Genomic DNA, 20,333 nt, shown 5'->3' on the forward strand with positions numbered 1-20,333 from the left:
TAATACATGTACTTAAAAAAAATGAATTAATGAAGTATGATAAATAATTATCACAAAATCATGTTTTACTATAGAACCGATCAAACTTAGTAGTATATTATATTATTTTCAGTTCATAAAAAACGATACTAACATATAAGTACTGAACAAATTTGAAAAAATGCATATGAAGTTAGTTAAAAATTATCCTCAAGCCAACTTATTTAATTAAGTTTTTACTATAATTCAGATACAACCACTTAAATTATATTATGGAAAATTAAAAAATATAAATAATTTTGAAAATATTGCTCCATATTCTCTCTCTTTGTTTTTATAAAAAAATAAGTTGACTTGATTTTTACTTATGAAGCACAATTACTAAAATCCAAAATAATGATTAGTATTTTTTTTTGCAACAAATAATATTTAGTATAAAAGATTCTCAAATACAAGTCCACTTCTGTAATTCAATTTAAATAACAAAATAAATTTACAAATATAATTAGGTCTAGAATTAATATTTATATTATTTGAGTTTCAAGCTTGCAGGTTTCCGCGGGTTATTCAATCTATACTATTAAAGCAGGATCCTATTGTCATAATTACCTTAGCCTGCCCTTTCCTTCACTAACATTGCATGTTTCATTAAAGACAATTAAGTAATATTAATAACAAATCTATATTGGGTCATTATTTTTGGATCCAGCCCACATCAAATCTCTCTTGAGCTATTTGGGCCTATTAAAAATCAGATTCAATTCTCTTTTTTTTTTCTTTTGGGCTATTGAGTCCAAGTTCAAATAATTTTTTTCAACTATTCTTAATTATTATTTTTTTCTTTTCTTAATATAATTTAAGCATTCATAAAAATAATTGAATTTTTTTATTGAAAAGTATAAATCTTTATTAAAAGTATATACTTTTTTGATTAAAATATTAACCCCATAATAAAATTAATTTATCAGAATTATACCAACTTAATTCATTAAAAAATAAAGTTTAATTTTTTAAACATAAATAGTCATTTAAAATGAAATATGATAAATAAAGATAAATTTTTTAAATCTTTTATAAAATAAAACACAAATATAAAATGTGACATTTACTAAATATTTGTCAATTAAAAAAAAAACAAAAATAAACCCGCGCTTTGAAAGCGCGGGTCAAAATCTAGTATTTATGTTAAATTACAAAATTTGATTGCAATAGAACTATAATATTAAATGAAACATAATAAAATATATATTTTAAAGATTTGGTGTTATGAATAGTGTTACATCAAATTTGGTGTAACATTATTCACATTACATCAAATTTGGTGGGATTATGTTAAATTTGGTGACTTGTTGGAGATCAAATTACACCAAATTTCGTGTTTTGGTGTCTTGTTGGAGATGACCTAAAAAACTTATCAATCCTCAAAGCAAGTGTAATGGTGACGAAGGAAAAAAAATTCTTTTGATATAAAACACCAAAAATAGTTTTTTTTTTGCTAACTAAAATTATTTCGATATAAAACCTTTTAAATAGTTTTTTTAACCTCTTACACACGTATGACAGATGTCAGAATATATTCGGGGTATTAGAGTATCATTATCTACTTTAAGAAAAAGTTTTTTTAATTTTTTAGTTAAAACTTAAGAACTAATTTCTTATATTTTAGTAAGAACCTTATCCTGATAAACCAGAGATAGTGATGCTCATAGTATCCAACTAGAGTAGCCGATATTCGAGATAGCATGGACTTTAAACGAAAGTAAAACATTAAATTACTTCTTTTGACAACACAAGAAAAAAAAACAAATTGACAAGTATTCGGGTTTTGTTATGATTTAGTTGACGAAAAGTAAAAAAGTAGTTGATATGGCCGACACGGTCCTTCTTTTCTTTCACTTATTTTTTGTCTTCTTTGCAGGTTGTTCATAACCCATTATAACTTTTCCATGCAGCTATATTTTAGGTAAAAATATAATAGTCATGGTTTTGTTTTGGATTTTTTTTTGAGAAAACTAATAATCACAAACTCAATACTAACCATCAAAGTGAGATAGTAGTTTAAGGTCTTAATTAGTAGAGCATTATCATAAACATTATGCTCTACATTATCTAATCAATATTTGTTAAAAAACATTTAGAAAAGCACTTACCAAATGTTAATGATATCCAGAAGCTTTCTCGTCAATACTCTCATTTAAATCTTTTAGTAGAGCATTTTCATTTACAATTTGTAAAATTAAAAAAAATTTACAATTAATTCATGTATTTTATTTAATAATATCATAAAATTATTTTTTTATCCATAAAATTATTTTTTTATCCAGAAAATAAAAATTTATTTCTAAAATAAATTTACAATAAAATATATTTTTCAAAAGTATTTCTCATTTAAAATATTATAAATTAAATTATTTTCTAAAATATGAAATGTTATTTTTTAAAATATAAAATTTAACTGTAAAGTTTATTTTTAAAATAACAGTTTTTGATATAAACATAATTTTGATATTACTAAAAAAATAAATTAATTATATATTTTTCTTAATTTTATATATTAATATATATATTCAATAGAAATAAATATATTATATATTATATAATAATTTTAAATAGCATGTCCATGCTCCTCTACCAATCATTTTGTTAAATAGTTTAACAAAAGAATGCAGCTTATGCAACATTACTGCTTCTATAGTATATTAGGACTGCTTTATCATCCAGTCTGCTAATCAAGGCTTTAGAAATCTAATCATAACAAGAAAATCAGAATCAATCAGTTCTTAATATATTTTTGATAACCACTAAAACATGGTAAGTGGTAACTGACTTGCCTCTAATTCTTTTTAGCCTCTGAAATCATATTTAATGTTAAAACATTTTTTAGATTATAGTTTTGGACCCTTATTTATGCCATCTATATATGTAAAACCGTATAGCATTATGTCTCACATAATTTCTCTATAGATTTATTTAAACCTAAAAATCAAATGTTAAAAATTAAAATTAAAATTAAACCAAAAAAGCACGGATCAAAATTCAATTTCATAAGATTTGCTCCATTGTAGAAGATCAGTGGTTTATAGTATGAGACTATTTTATTCAAAAAATTCAAAATGTAATTTTACCAGCATAATTCATAATTGTCCGAAAATATGAACCAAGCGAAAAATTTTATCGGGTTTCTAACATTATAATCTAGAGCAAAATGAAAACTAAAATATTCAATCATTCCAACCAAACTCAATTTCATAACTAACCAAATGATTTCTATATCTTAAACCGAAAAAAAAAACTGAAAACCTTAAACCAAACTGAAACCAAAAACCAACAAAAACAAAGCAACTTGGAACCGAACCGAATGTCCATGCTTGAAAATATTAATAAACAAACAGGCGGGTTAATAAATTTATCAACAAAAAATAATTCCTCACTTTCAAAGCGCGGATCAAAATCTAGTCACTCTTATATCTAATTAGTTGACCAAGAGTTAGGTCTTAATTAGTATTGAATCTGAATTTGGGAAGCTTAGATAAGAAGAACAAAACTCGACTGTAGGTTATTTCAAAAGCGTTTTTATTAATTTGATGAGAAAAGTGTTACACTGTGTATGAACAAGAGAGAAATAAGCCAGCACTCGGCGGATTATACCAAAAAAGTGCAAGTCGGCGAAAAAGAGTTAAGACATAGTTAAATCCTAATTTCTAGCCGTAAGTCTTTTGTGACCAATTTTGAATACTCCTTTTAGTCTTTTTTGTCCTTCTTTTATACCCGAATCCTCTCACCACTTTGCCTTAAGTTGGTTTAACTTAGTAAATTGGGCCGAACTTATCGACCGATCATTTGGACCGAGTCCTCGAGTCGTTCTTATAGCCGTCGAACAATCGAACCGAGCTCGTTGGCCGAACTCATGGTGCCGAATAGTGTTGAGGTCGTGGCGCCAAGTAATACCAAGTTGACTCGACTTCGTAGGCCGAGTTCTTTATTTGACGGATCTCACGGAAAGATGCAATCTATTCCAACAATTTACATGTAGGTTTGTTAAAAAAAAAACCTACATGTAAAAAGATATATAATCAATACTAAATTTGTATTATATTATTTCAAAGCCACTTATGTGGTATTTTTGAATTAAAATGTTAGATTTACTAATCAACCAAATAAAAATTAATGTAAAATATATGCAGAAAACCAAAAAAAAACACAGTTAAGAAAAGGTTCTCAGTTAACTCCTCTTGTTCGGAATCACCATTGGAAGAAGTTAAAAAAAAAACTATGGATTATGAAAATAGCAAAGAGATTAATCATCATGTGTTTTTAAAAAAACTTCTCAATCACATGAACAATGATGTGTTTTTTTTTGGACGATGATGTGTCTACGTATTTCATCGTATCTCAATATATGATAAATCGCATCAAAGGAATAATAAAATGATGGTGGGCTGTCATTAATCCGTAGTATTTAAGCGTCCCAAACAAATCAATATGTATGTACAGACAAAGAGCATGTGATCTCTACTAACTTTTTTCTGGCCCATAACAAAACAAATAAGCTTCTATACAACCTCAACTTCGAAAGCATACTCTATAGAAGCTCTTATCTTTAATTGCCAGCCAGGAGACGAAATCAAATTCCGGTTTATCCTATAATAATTGTATCTCCTAAGGAGCACGAATTGGTTCCTAAACTAAAATAAATAATTTGTTTTTTTTTTCAAAAAGAAGTTCAAATCAATTGATGAAATATTTGGATAAAGTGACACCTGAATCAAATCGAACCAAACAAATTAATAGTTTCAATTCTACTTTTTTTTATAAAACATGTTTTTGTTAAATTCAAGTTTATCATGAACTTCTAAATTAAAATCATTTGATGACAAGTGAACTGAAGAAATTTTAATATATTGGTTAATTATTTCGCCAACTACTAATGTAAGATTTTCATTTATTTATTAATTTTTTTAAAAAAGTGTTACTGTGGGAACAATATCCATAGAGTGGTCTAACATCAAGTGATTCTGATACCATGTTAAGTTATATATATGTCAACCTAAAATTAATTAGTGATAGCTGGATTGACCAATATATTTTATATATTATTTAAGATTCCTTTCAGCTTTCGATGTGAAGATTTTGTCTCTACTACACTCATTGAAATGATATCTTTTGAGTATCAATTTTAGAATGTTCATGCAATGGTTGATGGACACCTTTTGAACCTGATTGATATGGATAGAACTAACCTGTGTGAACTTGTTTCTAATACCATATTAAATTCAGATTTATCATGGCTCCTATTTTAAAATCAATTGACAGTAATAAGATTCGTCATGACTTTTTATATAATAGTTATATATTTCTCCAACTAGCTGCAAGACTTACATTTATTCATCAACACTTTTTCTTACACTCAAACGTTGGTAATTGTAGAGCCAACTTCCACGATTGGCACAACATCAGAGTGATAATTTGGTGAGAGTTAATAATACTTCTACCGGTTCTTTGCCCTCATCAATCTATCAGTTTTATCATGTGTTGTAAAAAACTTCTCAATTACATGAATGCGGTGAATCTCCGGCCTTAAGTATGCCTGTGCGTTTTTCACTCGGGTCCCATTTGATAATTATCAAATGAATTAATAAAATGTTGGAACGTCATCTCCCCATCCGGACTATGAGATGTCCTTAATGAATCTTCGTCAATATAGTATCAACAAACCAAGAACATGTGATCTTTTAACTTTTTCTCATAACCTTTTCTGGCTCACAACAAAACAAACAACTTGTACAAAATCTCAACTTCAGGTATTTTCGACACAATCCTTTTTCCTATAAGGAATACGAATTTGTTCCTAAATTAAAGAGTTTATTTTTTAAAAAAAAATTCCAGATCAATTGATGAAACATTTTGGTAGAAACGTCAACTATGAATCAAATCGAACCAAACAAATTTATAGTTTCAATTCTAGTTGTTTCTAACATAGTAAAATCTACAGAGTCCCAACTAAGGTAGAAGTTGGAATCTGTTTCTCATTCTCACCACGGTTTTATGCGTTCAAAGTGGCTCAAATAATTAGGAGACTGACCTTAATCCATGATCAATTATTTTATAGAATCTCATGTAGTGTTTGTTACAATAATTTAGTTTTATGAGTCACTTTGTACTAGATTGATTATATGTATAAAGTAAGTTCCGGACCACATTTTTTTTAAAATGGTGGTCCAGCTGAAGAACGAACCAGCACGCCATAGTGGGTCTGAGTGATGCTGAGCCGTTATCCGTACACTGCTGAAAGCGGGAAGTAGTCAATGCTCTGTAAAACCAGCCTGACGCATTACCCTCCAACTTTAGCACCCACCTGACTTGAGCCTTTGCTCAAACCAGACAGATAACTCTCAGCTTGGACTGGGCAGCTCAGAAACATGCCAAACCAGAACCGACCCGTGGACCAAACCAGTGTTCCACCATCTTATTGTCCCCAATCGTGTCACAAGCTCTCGTTACGTAGCTCGACCCAACCAGTGTTAGAGTTTGGGATATGAAATAAAAAGTAATTGCTCTCAGAATAATAATTAGATAGAAGAAAGACTCAATTTAGTATTCTGAAAGCTTGTATATTAATCTAAAGATCAAGCTTGTTATCGTGAGATATATATATCTCAAACCTTAACACTATTGCTAAAAGAAAGTAACAATTCTATAAAGTACAAACTCACTAATTTCCTATTTTAATATATAAACATAAATTTTCCTTTTTATAAGTCATGTGTTTGGCACATATTTCATTAAACTCATCTTCTTCCTTGTCGTACTTTTTGTATTGGCCATCATTTTCATTCTTCAATGTTTACATCTCTGGAAGAAATAAAAGCTGTTGGTTACATTCCAACAGTCTCTCTTAAACCAGAAATTGTTTGGTTATCTTTGGAACTCAATATTCCTTTCACCACGTCTGCAAAACTCCAAGGTAGGCTTTGTGGCTTAAACTCTCTCTGGGTTTGTGTCTCCAGGACATGACTTTATCATTTGTTGTTCACAGAGTTTTCAAGTTTGATTACATTTTCTATATTAATCTCAATCTGGATTAAATTGACTGAATTGGAAGTACTATTTTCCTCCATAAGCCTTTTGGATTGTTTGGATTCAGTGACCTCCATCCTCCTCTTGCTAGAATTATCCTCAACAATCAATTTCACAAGTAATTTCTCATTATCTTTCTTATTACTCTGAACTTTGTAACTTGTGTTTTGCTTCTTGGATTGCGGGTGTAAACTGAATTCTTTATTATTGCTGATCATCTTAATTTCTTCATTAATAGAATGTCTCCAGTCTTTGTCTTTGACAACTTCTTCATAGTTGTTAAAAAAAAAGACAACTTCTTCATTACTGAACTTTTCAAACGGAATGCTTTGTTCGTCAAGTTGCAGTAGCTCATACGACCTTTTTGTGGAATCATTGTTCTCTAGCTCACTCTTTCTGGGATTCTCTCCAACCATCTTCGCTGGTATTATTTATTTTCCTTTTTTATCTTTTCTGAATTTGGTTACTTGCTTTATGTGTTTTGTTTTGCACTTGTTCTGTAGCTGTTCATTATTGATCCTTGAAACTTCTTCTTCTGGAATTGAATGATGTTTCTCCAATATTGACCAGCTTAATGAGAAGCTGTTTCCACTCATTGGTGCTTTAGTGATCGTATTTTATTCTTTATCAATTACGATGCACTTTTTGTTGTCGAACAAATTAATTATGTCCAGTGTTTACTAGCTGCCCAACACTAAGTAGATTTCTTGTGATTCTTGGAACTAGATTTCTTGTTTCCATAATCATAATTTTTCTCTCCATTAGCTAGTTTGACTGGAGTAAGAACTGATTTTTCCAAATCTGAAAACAATCTTTCTTCTTTGACCATATGATTTGTTGCTCCTCTGTCTATAATCCATGTGCTTTGAACTGTTGGTATATGAGTTGCTGAAAACAAAACTCTTAGATGTTAACTTCTTTGCTAAGTTCTTCATGGTGCATGTAAGCTTGTTGATTTTCCTCCATTCTACAGTCTCTTGATATGTGTCTGAACTCTCGACAATTTAAGCATTCTATTTGTGATTTTTTCTGCATGTTTTGATCATTGTTAGGTATTTTGTTTTGGTAGTAGCACATAGCTTCATAATGAGTATCATTTTTACAGTGATTGCAACACCTTTGATTTCTTGGTTTATCATCCAAATCTTGGAATGTATGGTTGGTTCCTCGACTCTTGTCAATCGCCTTCTTGAACTTTGCATAGTAAGTTCCCTCTAGACTATTGATTTTCTCCATATTCAAATCTGCTTTCTTGCATTTGTAGTGCATTCAACAACTCCTGTAAAGTTAGTGATTTTAGATATTGTGTTTCCTCAATAACACCAAAATAAGGATCATACTTTGTTGTTAAAGAGGACAATTTTTTTGACTCCAAATACTCTTCTGGCATATCATCTCCATATATATGACTTCATCTCATTGTGTAATTCAGTAATTCTCTTCACAAATTCCCTTATTGTGTCTTTATATGTTGGCTTTAAACTCCAAAACGTGGCCCTTAGCCTTTGTAGCCTATTTGTGATGTCTTTGCATCTCCCTTGTACTCTATGTCTAGCAAGTCCCATGCTGCTTTGGTTGATTCTTCATCAGACAACCTTCCTCGAGAATATTCTCATTCAATGCACTATGAAATAGTTGCAAAGCAACTTGATCTTTAACTTCTGATTCTTCCAAGTCTTTTACCGATTTAAGTTACTTCTTTATTGGTATCCTAATGATTTGGCTCGTTATGCTCGCTTTCCATCATCGTCATAATTATCTCATTTTTTCTAGTACCAAACTGTTTAGGGTAAATGTGTGTAGCCTTGTGATACTACGAAAGCATGAAGTAAGTAGTAAATATACAAGATTAAATGATCAAATATTAATCTTATTAAATAAAAGAGTCGTGATTACAACTTATTGGTTAAAGAACCCTAGTTTTAGCCATCTAATTCTATAGTCGAAGTTTTGAATAGTTGATCTCGTGTTCTATGGTTTGGGACCTCCTTTTATAAATTGTCCTTAATCGAAAGTTAGGTTAGTTATTTCCATATTCTAAAATATGAAAAGATCTTACTTTATTAGAAGTTTTTCATTTTATCTGGAGGCAAAGAAAATTCCTGCCCATGAACCAAAAATCATCAAGGCAGGAGGAAAAAAACCGGCTTCCATATGACTTCTTAGATTAATTATCCCAACAATAAATAATAAGCTTATTTTCTTACACATCTTCAAATATTCTATTTATCAATGTGATTAGTCTCTACCAATATTTTGAATGTAATTTTAAGCTACTAGAATAGTTAAATTAATTATTACAAATATGATTTAACACAAAAGAGCATGTTGTTTTGCGTCTAGAAAAACTAAACCGTAAAAAATAAAAATACAAATAAGTTACTATAAAGACATTAATATAATTAATTATTTGATTCATTATACTATTAATGACTATTGAACATTATTAATTTTCCACATTATATCTTCATCTTATTTTTATATCTATTAAATTTTGAAAATATTCATTAATAATATAACTTTTTACACTTTCCACATCATCATCTAATTTTTTCCTTGATATCAAATTCATCTAATTTTATTTAGAATTCTATAAGATAACAAAAGATGTTACACGTGGAAAAAACACTAGTATAGATTAATAAAAAAAGATTGGATTCCTATTGCAACATATCCCTGTTTAGAATTTTTTTTTCTAGATTTGATATCTTCCTAATTGTATTTTTGTATTTCTAAAGATCTTATGAATGATAAAAATCATTGATAAATATTTTTCTATCTTATATCCTACTATATAAAAGGAACTAAATTCAAGGTTTTTGAGACTATCCACCTCAGCCAAAATATTCTCATCCAAAAAGAATTAGAAATAAATGTCATTTAAAAGATAATTAACTAACATACAACTTTTGATATTTCTAGAAATTTCAAATTTGTAACTACTAATTTATTAATAGAATCATATATCTATTGAATTATGTTCTATTTTTAATCGTTAGACTTCAAGGGTAAATAAATTATTAATTTATAATATATATAGTTTATAACTTTATATTGTAGTTATAAATTAAGAGAAAATAACCGGGGAGGGTGAAGAAGCTCATGTAAAATTATATAATTAAAATGGTAAAATGGTGAGTATGATGACGTGAATCTAAGAAAAATTTGTTGTACAAATTATGGTGCTTTCTTCGTCCACTATAATGATTTAAAATAAAATACATATTCACATAAATAAGTCAATATTTGTTGTTTTTTTTTGGTAAGATGTTAAGATTATCATTTTTTGAAAGGTTATACTGTTGTTTTTAAACAACTTATTACAGCAAGGAAACAAAAACAACCAACAACAACTCAAGGTAAAAAAAGTCTTAAGGAAGTCTTATACAAGAAAGATAAAAAGAAGTAAAGAAGAGGAGAAGGAAGAACTTGCCGGGTAAGAGAGGAGACGGTCACGCATCATACGGTCGAGAGAGACAAGGATGACTGATGAAGGTGAGGAGACAGCTGTGAACACACGAGCATTACGCTCTTTCCACAACAGGTAGATGGCTGACTGAAAGTAGAGCTTGATGACTGGAGTAGCATGCGTATCTGCGTTGACGCGAGGTTGATTGATCCAGGCTGCAATAGAGTGTAGATCAGCCGGAGGAGAAATCCAAACTTCAGCAGCAAAAGGCTCCCATATCAAGCGAGAGAAAGATCACTCAAAGAAGAGATGATAGTGAGTCTCTATTTCCAGATTACAAAGGACACACGTTCCTGAGACATTTAACCTCCAACGCCTCAAGCGATCCTTGGTTGGCAGTCTTCTCCGCAAAGCCAGCCATGATATAAACGCATTATGTAGAATATGTTCCTTGAACCAAATAGTCTTGTGCCAATATTTGTTGTTGATAGTGTTTATATTCTTTTCTGACATTAGTATCTATATTTTTTAGTAAACTGATCCAAAGAGATTAATTTGTGGAGCTAACCAAACAAGGATTATAGTGTTTACTTTGGAAAAGTAATAGGTTGAATGATAGATGGCGTGCATGCTTTTTCACATGGAAATCTGCACATATATTAAAATCGTAAGATTTGAATCATAAAGAAAATATAGTGTATATGACTGAAGTTGGTCCATTCTGAAACTAAAGATGGCTAAAATTCTTCTTTGTCAAAATGCATAGATGTGAATCTTATATGAATAGAGTTCTCCATTGCTTATAACAGTGTAATAAACTCCGTGTGTAAAGGAGAAAAAATGTTATATAAATGAAAACAAAAGTTATGATTTTTTTTCTTGTGCCTATAGCTCTTTGCAATTTGAAGAAGAAAGAACATATTGTGTGAAAATCTTTGGCTCGGTCAAATTTTATCCAGTTCTTTATAAAACTGTTGTTATCTGATTCATGTAATTTTTCAGTGTTGATTTAAAAGCCCAAAAAACTCATCTATACTGACTTTTCGATATTTTTTTCTGTGATTTGAATTTAAAAAAAGATAAAACTTTCGATAAGTTATGTAAACTCAGAACAAGTATTTAGCTTTAGAAAGCATTTACATGTTTCAAACTTATAATATATACATATATAATGTTTAAAATTATGCATATAAAACATGCGTAAAATGTGTCTGAATATGTTTCTCTTCTTTAATGTGTTAATCGTACTATATATAACATTATTTTAAAATTTCAAAAAGTTTATGTCACATACAAAAAACCATCTATAAAAAATATAGTTCTCTATTTTTAACAAGAAAAATGAAAAATTATAAACATATAAATTTAAATTAAGAAAAAATAACATTGAAAAAATAAGAAGTTAATGTAAAAGAAAAAACCGACAAATAATATTACAAATAAAATAAATTTATAAGATACAATCCGCGCGAAGCGCGGAAAAAATTTCTAGTAATAGTAAATTAAGAATGAATATAAACGTATTTATTATTCTATAATTGGAATAGCATCCAGATTTAAACTCCTTTTTTTACATTTTCCTTAATAATTTTTTATCACCTATAACAGAAACTTACAGGCACGTCTTCCTCTATATATACACACACATACCAAAACAATCAAACATCAATTTTCACAATTCATAGAATTAATAACAAAAAAAAATTCTCCAATTACTTTCAAAGTATTCTCTAAAAAAAACAAAATGACGAAAACAAAAATTATAGCCATGATGATGGTGGTGATGATAGATTTTTTTTTAACAACAAATACTTATATTAAAATTAAAGTCCAATGGACTAAGTCGGTTACAACCGGAGAGATACTCGACGGTAAGCTGATAAACTTACATAATTAAATAATAACAAAAGATAGAGATGGCTAAGGAAAAAAAGAAACCCATAGAAGATCTTCACTTGTATTCGTAAAGCTCGCATTCAAAAAAACGCAAAAAGATCGAAATCGACGTTGAAGAATCCAACCAATGGGTTTTGAGAACAGTTGAAAATCGTCTTTGAAGATACATGGATCTCCCGATGTTGCAGTGAAGTGCAAAGAAACTGCCGGAGTAGGACTACACACAGAATTGTCGACGGTACAACTTCTATCTGATAGCAATCGGGAGATGCTGAGTTTAACCGGGTGATGATGATAATAATGGGAATTGATACTTTTGATCCAGCCAAATCGTCACTCATGCGAACTCTCTGGTAGATATCTATTCTGATCCGTTTACAAAAGCTTCTTCTCTTTCACAAGATCATAGCTTTTTTGAATCTGATGCTTCAGCAGAATTTATGTCGTCTTCATTAGATTATAATTCTGATGTAGTTGGTGTTACTCCAAATTCTTATTCTCCTTCACTAGAATATAGTTCTGATCTAGTTGGTGTTACTCCAATTTCTTATTCTCCTTCACTAGATTATAACTCTGATCTAGTTGGTGTTACTCCAAATTCTTATTCTTCTTCCCAAGATTATAGGTCTGATCTAGTTGGTCTTACTCCAAGCTCTTATTCTCCTTCACTAGATTATAGCTCTGACCTAGTTGGTGTTACTCCATATTCTTATTTTTCTTCACTAGTACATTATAGTTCTGATCTAGTTGGTGTTACTCCAAACTCTTAGGCATGCATGAAAAACTATTCCAAGACATGTAGTAAGAAGAGCTAAAGCGATAACTGATATGTCTAAATTAGTGAAGAGAAAATGATTATTTCACGCCTATCAACTAAAGAGAAAATGATTTGTTATGAACTAAGAAATATATATTCACTAAAAAAAACTAAGAAATATATCAACTTAACATAGTACTATAAGCGAAAGCTCCTTTGACTAATGGTTAGACCAAATAGCTTATTTCTTAAAACTGTGAACTTTAAAACTAATGAAAACAAACTAACGTGAAATCTCCAGCGCGACTGCGCGGTGTACTACATCTTCCTGAACTTTTACTAAATGTTATGTGATACTTAGTGGTAACATTAGAAGTGACTTCAGAAAAGAAACATAAAATGTCGTAAATTTATAATTCCCCTTGTTTTTAATATAAACCTCTGAGTTGTTAAAAAAAAAACCTCTGCATTTTTGGTTGTTGTTTGTTTCTCTAAAGCTCAGTTATTTTGTCATGCTAAACTAGAAATTTAAGATTTTTATTCTAGAGTATATTAACAACAAAAATTATGCTAGCTAGAAAAAACTTTCATATAATTTATCAAAAATTAATCAACAATTACATGGTTCAATAACCTATCCAGAGAATAATATTTCCTTATTATTACACAACAATAGAGTAAAGTTCGATGTTGCAGTTGTTTATAACAATAATTATAATGAAACTTCAACTTTGGAGAAAGAACCTTGTTTTGATAAGTTTTGAAAAAAAGTTAATGCTATTTCCCCTATGTTCCTTCGCACCTCCATGGCTGCATTGCACACTCAACAAAACGTTAGAGATTCTTACATATCTTAAGAATCCCTTAGGCTTCACATGTTGCGTTTAAAGATTTGATATCTTTCATCGCGTCTTCTTGAGAAGAAAGTGTGATCCGAGCGCAGGGGCGGACGTACGTTGGCCAGTACGGGGTCACGTGACCCCGACTAATTATATAAAATCGGATGTGTTAACGTACAAGTCGGGTTGGTTCAGTGGCGAATTGTATGCTCACCACAAACGCAGTGTGAAGGGTTTGATCTCTCCCAACTCGAAATAACTTTTTATGTAGTTTATAGCTGTTTTGTTCGTGAATTAAATTAGTTTTGCATTTGTTTTTACCATTTTCTTTAAAACAACTTCCTATAATTTATACAAGAGTTTATCAATGTTTCTTCTAAGATAAGTTAAGTATTTTCTTTTGGACAAAAAATATTGCATAGTAATTTGAAGTAACATTATAGTTATTATGTGATTAATATATAATATTGTATGTAAAATTTTTGTATTAATTACATATTTAAATTAAAATAATATTTTTATAATATTGTGCTCCCAACTAAAAAGGTATCTAGGTCCGCCACTGTCCGAGCGTACAAAACACCATTTTATTCTTACCATCAGATTTTGTCTTTGGGATGTGAGTTATGTCAATCCATGCTCCGTCTTAGCTTTTATTTAATAACTTCATTAGTTGATGCCGTTATGATAATTTATGGCATCACTAGATGGCTTGTAACATTTCGATCTTTTTAGCAACTTAATTATTAATCTTGAGACTAAACAACACCAACAAATGATAACATGTAAAAAAGTACTAATCAATTTTCTCTCACAGCAAATATTAATTGAGAGGAGGAAAATTCTTCTCATTTTTTGTGGTTAAATATTATTGCCACTTGGTATTTTAAATATTTGATGGATGGGATTTAGCTTCTGTATGCTAAATAAAGATATGCCATTTTGAAATTTTCTCCGTATTGAAGTAACAAAGATCCTAAAAAGTCTCATCCCCCTCCGTATATATAATCAATCATTCGTCTCATGCTTTTTAACTCTAGTCACAAAGTTAAACAAGATGGCTTTCAGAATCGCCGTAAGTTTAGTTTGATTCATGTCTATTCAAGTTTGTTTGCTGTTGTGAGATTGTTTATTATATTTTTGGTTTGTAGAGCCAATTGCGCTCGACCGGCAAAAAAAATGGTGGCTCTCGTCGCTTCGCGACCACAGTCGCCGATGGTACCAAAGAAACATATAATAAGTAAGATTTACTAAATTATGATGTCATTTTCAATTTTCATTATATTTCGTTATTAACATTCCTATTCGATCATGCATAATTATTTGCATTTTTCAATTTTTTGAAAAGGTACATAATCTTATACTTGTCAAAGTGTTCGATCTAGCTTTTAAACATTATGATTTTGTAATAAATCTCGTCTTAAAACTGTAGTTACATTCAAATATATCGTAACACATACAATGACACAAAGAAACGTAACTTTTTAAGCAATGGGATTATTGCCAAATAGGTTTTCAGTAACGGGAGAGTTTGCACCAGTGGCTATAATAGGAGGTTTTGTTGCTCTAGCGGTTGCTATGGCCGGACATAGCCTCAAGCAGCAGCTAATGCATGCTCCAGGGGTCAGTACAAGGAAGAACAGAAGAGCGGCTGTCGCGGAAGTCGATGATCCGGACAATTGTGTTTCCTCCGCCGACAAATATATCAACAAGTCTTGGCTACGGAAAGTAGGTCAGATTCAAGATAAGTCTAGTGCCATCTTATCTGATCCCACCAGACCTAACCCATTCACCACGTATGTTCATAACTTGTTATATATGTATTTGGTTTGATCTTAGACTGATTTAACTGTAGTAATGGACACTACAACCAAAATTTATATTCTTTTTTCTTTTGGCATGTGTGATCTGGAAAGGCCTCGAAATGCAGAGACATTGAAATCCGTTGGTGTGGCTCCAAAGGGAATCTGAAAACTTTCTATGAATCGAACAAGATCCTTTGTTTTCAAATAAAAATGCATTTTAACTTTATTAATTTTTGTTCACTAATATATGTACATATATAATAATATAATCTCTTGGAGATTGTAACAAATAACGCTGCTTTCTTTTTTATATTGTTGATGTTTGAGGAAAAGCCAAAGTAACGGACCTGACTCTGTTTTCGATAGTCTGGACTCTATTAAGTTCCAAGTTGGAGAGATTTACGATGCTATCGTTGCTGTTTGTAACGCACAGTACGTAGAGCCTCGTGTTGCTGAATTTCTTGGCAGTTTCCATCGATTCTCTTAATTTGTGATTTCAATATCGATAGTTTTGATTTCAAATGTTTGAAGTCATTGTGGGAAGAGATTTTTACAAGAAGAGGTGCCTAGATATAGTTATCGTATTCCTGAACCTTTCAACGATCAGGTTACTCATTTCAAAGATCATAATGTTTGATGCTTGGGCGACTTTTATCAATAGATTATGTAACGCAATAATAATTTTCATGTGGAAGCTTGGGATGCCTTGGTTATCTCCGAACCGGGTCAGTTTAATAACTCTGCATGACACGCTGCTTTAAATGGAAACTTTAACTTCAAACTCAAAAGTTTTACACATTGAACCTAAAAACTATTACGAAACAAAGACCCTAATTAGTAATAATTACCCCTAATTTATCTTTTTACTTTTACCCCCAAAAAGGTTAAAAAGCTACTTCCAAAAAAGAGTTAGCTTTTATAACCTCTAAACAAAAACCAAACTTCGGTTTAGACACTTAAACCCGCCTCAACCGGTCCTTACACGAGCTCGGATACACAATTACAGAATCTACACACAACCCTCCTTTGGTATGTGTACAATCGATCTGCGTCATGGAGAACTTAAGCTTCGTCGACGAGCTTTTCGATTTTCCAACCACAAAGTCTCCAGCATGGTAGTGATTCCAGCTCCCTGATCCGGTTAACATGCATTGAGACGAAGAGTGTTGACCATCCTCAGTCCAAATTTGAAACCGAGCCGGTTTAATATTCCAACCATGAATCTGTTCAGTGTTGCAGACCTTCCAACCAAACCGCTTTCCCGGTTTACCTAGGTGAAGCCTGAAGAAAACGCTGTAGGTTCCAGCCGGGAACGGGAAATCGATTTCTCCATCAACTTGGAACCACCAGATTTGCTGAAGATATGCTACCGAACCAAATCTGTAAAGAATCAAACACTAAAGTTAAATAACCTTTTCGATAATAACAAACATAAAAAAAAAAAAGATAATAACAAACATGCAATGAAACATGCAATGAAACAGAGATCTCACCGAGACTCATCAGAAGGAATTTGATTCCAGTATCTCCGATCATCGATTCCGGTGATGGACAATCCCTTGGCGGATATGTATAAACAGAGGTCACTGGTTCGTTTATCCACCCACGCTTTCTGCAAATAAAAAAATAATAATTAAAAAAATGAAGAAAAGACCAAACAGAGAGAAGCTGTTGTAATAAAAAAGGACGAACCTTTGTGCCTTGGTCGAAGGAATTAACACGAGAGAGAAAGTTGTAGATGTCTCTTTTCCGCAGCTTTTCCGGGAAACCGCCGATGATTTTCTCGAGAATCAGTCTGTAGTCTTGAGGAAGCTTCGATTCCCAGACGACATCAGCCCAAGAAGCGCTGTGGAAAGCTCTGTTTAGCTTTGAGAATCTGCAGATCTCGACCGGATCCAAGTTCTCGAGGATCGACGCCACGCAACTTTCAGGCAAATCGCCCAGACCAGGCGTTAACAGATCTCTCTCACGAGAGGAAGAAGAAGATGAACCATTGGTGAAGAGAGAGAACCCAGAACCCATTCAATCACAGGGTTATTAAACCCTTAGATAAATCAAAGAATTAAACAAAAAACAAAAACTGTTCTTGGCTACAGATCTTCAAGAAGAAAACTAAAAAAATCGTAAGGAATCTCGAGACTTTCGTTTTGGGTTTCTATTTTTTTGAGGAAGAAAATCAAATCAAAACAAATAGAGAGAGAGGGAAGAGTTTGGTGGTGTCAGACAAATGGTGCAGGGGAGGTTATGTATGTTTATATTTATACACTTCTGGTTGAGGATCTATTAAATAAAAAAAATTAAACAATTTAAGTACAATTATGTGCAATTTTATTGCTAACCAAATGTGTTTTTCTTGTTTTTGTATGGAATTATTCTGTTTGGATTTTGGATAATTGTTTGATCTGTTTTGACATCCAAGTGTTTGTAATCTTTGAGCTGTAAGAGTTAAGATGTAACCATAAGGCAAGTCTGTGGATACTACAACCATTGATATTTATCCAAATAACTTAGCATTTGTTTTTTTATCCTATTAATAATAACAACTCATTTTTAAATAAAATTAATAAAAAACACTATGGTAGTAGTTCAGTTACGGTAAAAATTATCAATGAATTAGAAATATTAATATATTTAATATTAAGTATTTGATTCTTAGTATCATTTTCTAACAAGGATATAAAATGGTCACAGTTTTCCAATAATTATTCAATTTTTTTTTCAAATATAATATGTAATACTTGAGATATATAACCTTTTTATTTTAATATATAGAAAAAAAACAGTTTTAATAAAAAGTATAATATTCATCATATCACAAACTTTTCTTGTAATTGTTTTAAACACATCAATATATTTAAAATTTATACCATAAATATTTCATCCAGATTTTTATGTTTTGATTTTATTTTAAAAAATTATAATTGGATATTATTGTTTTCTATAAAATACATTTCAAGTTCATCAATATAAATTATGTGAATTTAAATTTAAATATTAGTATTATAAATATATAATTTGTATTCACATACATAAAGCTATAATTTTGAACATTTATATCAATAATTTTAATACAATAAATAAACATAATTATATTTATAGTTTATTATATTTTATTCAAAAAATATAGCATTAGATATTATTATTTCAGTGAAATATGTCTTGACATTTTTTAGAAACATATTATGCATAATTAAATTTCTATTGTAACACAAGATTAATAGTAACACAAATTATGTTATACATTATGTATTTAATGATGTGTATTTAATATTAAGACAGAATATAGCTGGTGTTCTGCCAAATAACTCTATATTAAAATTAATAATTTTAAAAAGTCGAAGGATATAGATTTGAAGATATTGTTTCTTTTGATAAAATAAATTGCAGAAAGGGTTTTAAGGAATTCAAAACTTTGCTAAAAACATTATTAGATTATGTTTTATTTGTTGACAAAAATTATGTTTTATTTACCACAAATATACAAATGAAAAAAGGGAAATCAGTTCAACAAAAAGAAAGATATTACATCTCATTTCAAAAAGCTTACATTCCATTTTAAATAATTGGGTATATGTAACTACAAATAAGAGAGAAAAAATCATTTTCCCAAATATGTATACAAGTGGATATAAGCTACATAAATATGCAAGGCTCCCTTTCTCACACGTCATATTTTTTTAGATTTTCCAAAACAAAAAACTGAAAGTTATATAAAATGGTAAGTTGGCAATAACCGCGTTAAGTCATTTCCATTCAAGACTCATGGAAAACATAATCTCTCCATTTTATCCGTTTTATATTAAATCGTTATAGAATAAAATTTTGTTACAAAATTAATATTATTTCAAAAATTGAATGTAAATTTAATTAATTTTATTTTATAGTTTATTTTTTATTGATTGAAATATAATTAAATATTTAAATAATAATATCATTTTTTTAGAAAATATACAAATTAAATATATTTTTAATCTTTATACACAAACCTAAAACAACACTTAAAATGAGATAGAAAAAAATATTTTTTAATAGTGTAATTTTAAGAGATTTTATCATTTTATGATAATATGTGTTCTTAAAAATGTGTTAGCTTAATTTCATTGGTTTTCGTTTCATGAATTGACCAGTTATCAAATTTGAGTTCTCATTTTACAGAATTCCTTCTCTTATATTTTATCTGATTTGAACATTTGTGCAAACTCATTGATTTTGAGTTTGTTTACTGCAGAAACTATCATGTTCAGTTTTTTTGGTCATCTAAAGATCATTCCATTTATCAAAAATAGGTGGCTTGAAAATTAAGGCCAAAGCTAATATGTTTAGTTAGAATGAGTTTAATAATGACATTTATTCGATTACAAAAATTAAAATTTTATTAATCAGTCATTGCTAAAATTTATTTAAAATATGAATAGAAAGATCATTTGTTTGATTTTAAAAGTTTTTCATGTTTATAACATGAGACTAACGCGCTCAATGGCTCTCTCTTCTCTCGTAGAGAGAGGTTTTTCTCTCGAAACATGTAACCTTTTTACCAAAAAAAATCTTTCAAGAGGTTTCAAGGTTTGTTA

General features: G+C 30.0%; 2 protein-coding genes and 1 long non-coding RNA gene across 3 annotated transcripts; 2 read left to right on the top strand and 1 right to left on the bottom strand.

Moving 5' to 3' along the window:
• Positions 1–1,062: 1,062 nt before the first annotated feature.
• Positions 1,063–9,494, top strand: LOC117128089. The gene is made up of 2 exons (XR_004451246.1): positions 1,063–7,480; positions 8,162–9,494. It is a non-coding gene; the product is annotated as an uncharacterized LOC117128089 (long non-coding RNA).
• A 2,467-nt stretch (positions 9,495–11,961) lies between these two features.
• On the top strand, positions 11,962–16,088 carry LOC103838302. The gene is made up of 4 exons (XM_009114737.3): positions 11,962–15,032; positions 15,109–15,197; positions 15,469–15,753; positions 15,874–16,088. The coding sequence occupies exons 1-4, from the start codon at positions 15,015–15,017 to the stop codon at positions 15,926–15,928; spliced, it is 447 nt and encodes a 148-aa protein (XP_009112985.1). The 5' UTR covers positions 11,962–15,014; the 3' UTR covers positions 15,929–16,088.
• Positions 16,089–16,515: 427 nt separating this feature from the next.
• Positions 16,516–20,075, bottom strand: LOC103838301 (F-box protein PP2-A11). Its single transcript, XM_009114731.3, has 3 exons — positions 17,455–20,075; positions 17,256–17,374; positions 16,516–17,142 (listed from the first exon to the last, which is right to left on the bottom strand). Exons 1-3 carry the CDS (start codon positions 17,782–17,784, stop codon positions 16,719–16,721), a joined length of 873 nt encoding a protein of 290 aa, XP_009112979.1. The 5' UTR covers positions 17,785–20,075; the 3' UTR covers positions 16,516–16,718.
• Between the last annotated feature and the right edge of the window lie 258 nt (positions 20,076–20,333).

The sequence above is a fragment of the Brassica rapa genome, chromosome A09 (genome assembly GCF_000309985.2).
Source record: "Brassica rapa cultivar Chiifu-401-42 chromosome A09, CAAS_Brap_v3.01, whole genome shotgun sequence".
NCBI classification, from domain to species: Eukaryota; Viridiplantae; Streptophyta; class Magnoliopsida; order Brassicales; family Brassicaceae; genus Brassica; species Brassica rapa.

Bases quoted from the DNA above. Each gene is read 5' to 3' on its own strand.
- LOC103838302 (XM_009114737.3), top strand. The intron at 15,198-15,468 runs GTAAGATTTACT...ATTGCCAAATAG, and splicing joins ACCAAAGAAACATATAATAA to GTTTTCAGTAACGGGAGAGT. The intron at 15,754-15,873 runs GTATGTTCATAA...TGATCTGGAAAG, and splicing joins AGACCTAACCCATTCACCAC to GCCTCGAAATGCAGAGACAT.
- LOC103838301 (XM_009114731.3), bottom strand. From the start codon at position 17,784: ATGGGTTCTGGGTTCTCTCTCTTCACCAATGGTTCATCTTCTTCTTCC. The intron at 17,375-17,454 runs GTTCGTCCTTTT...TTTTATTTGCAG, and splicing joins CCTTCGACCAAGGCACAAAG to AAAGCGTGGGTGGATAAACG. The intron at 17,143-17,255 runs GTGAGATCTCTG...GATTCTTTACAG, and splicing joins ATTCCTTCTGATGAGTCTCG to ATTTGGTTCGGTAGCATATC.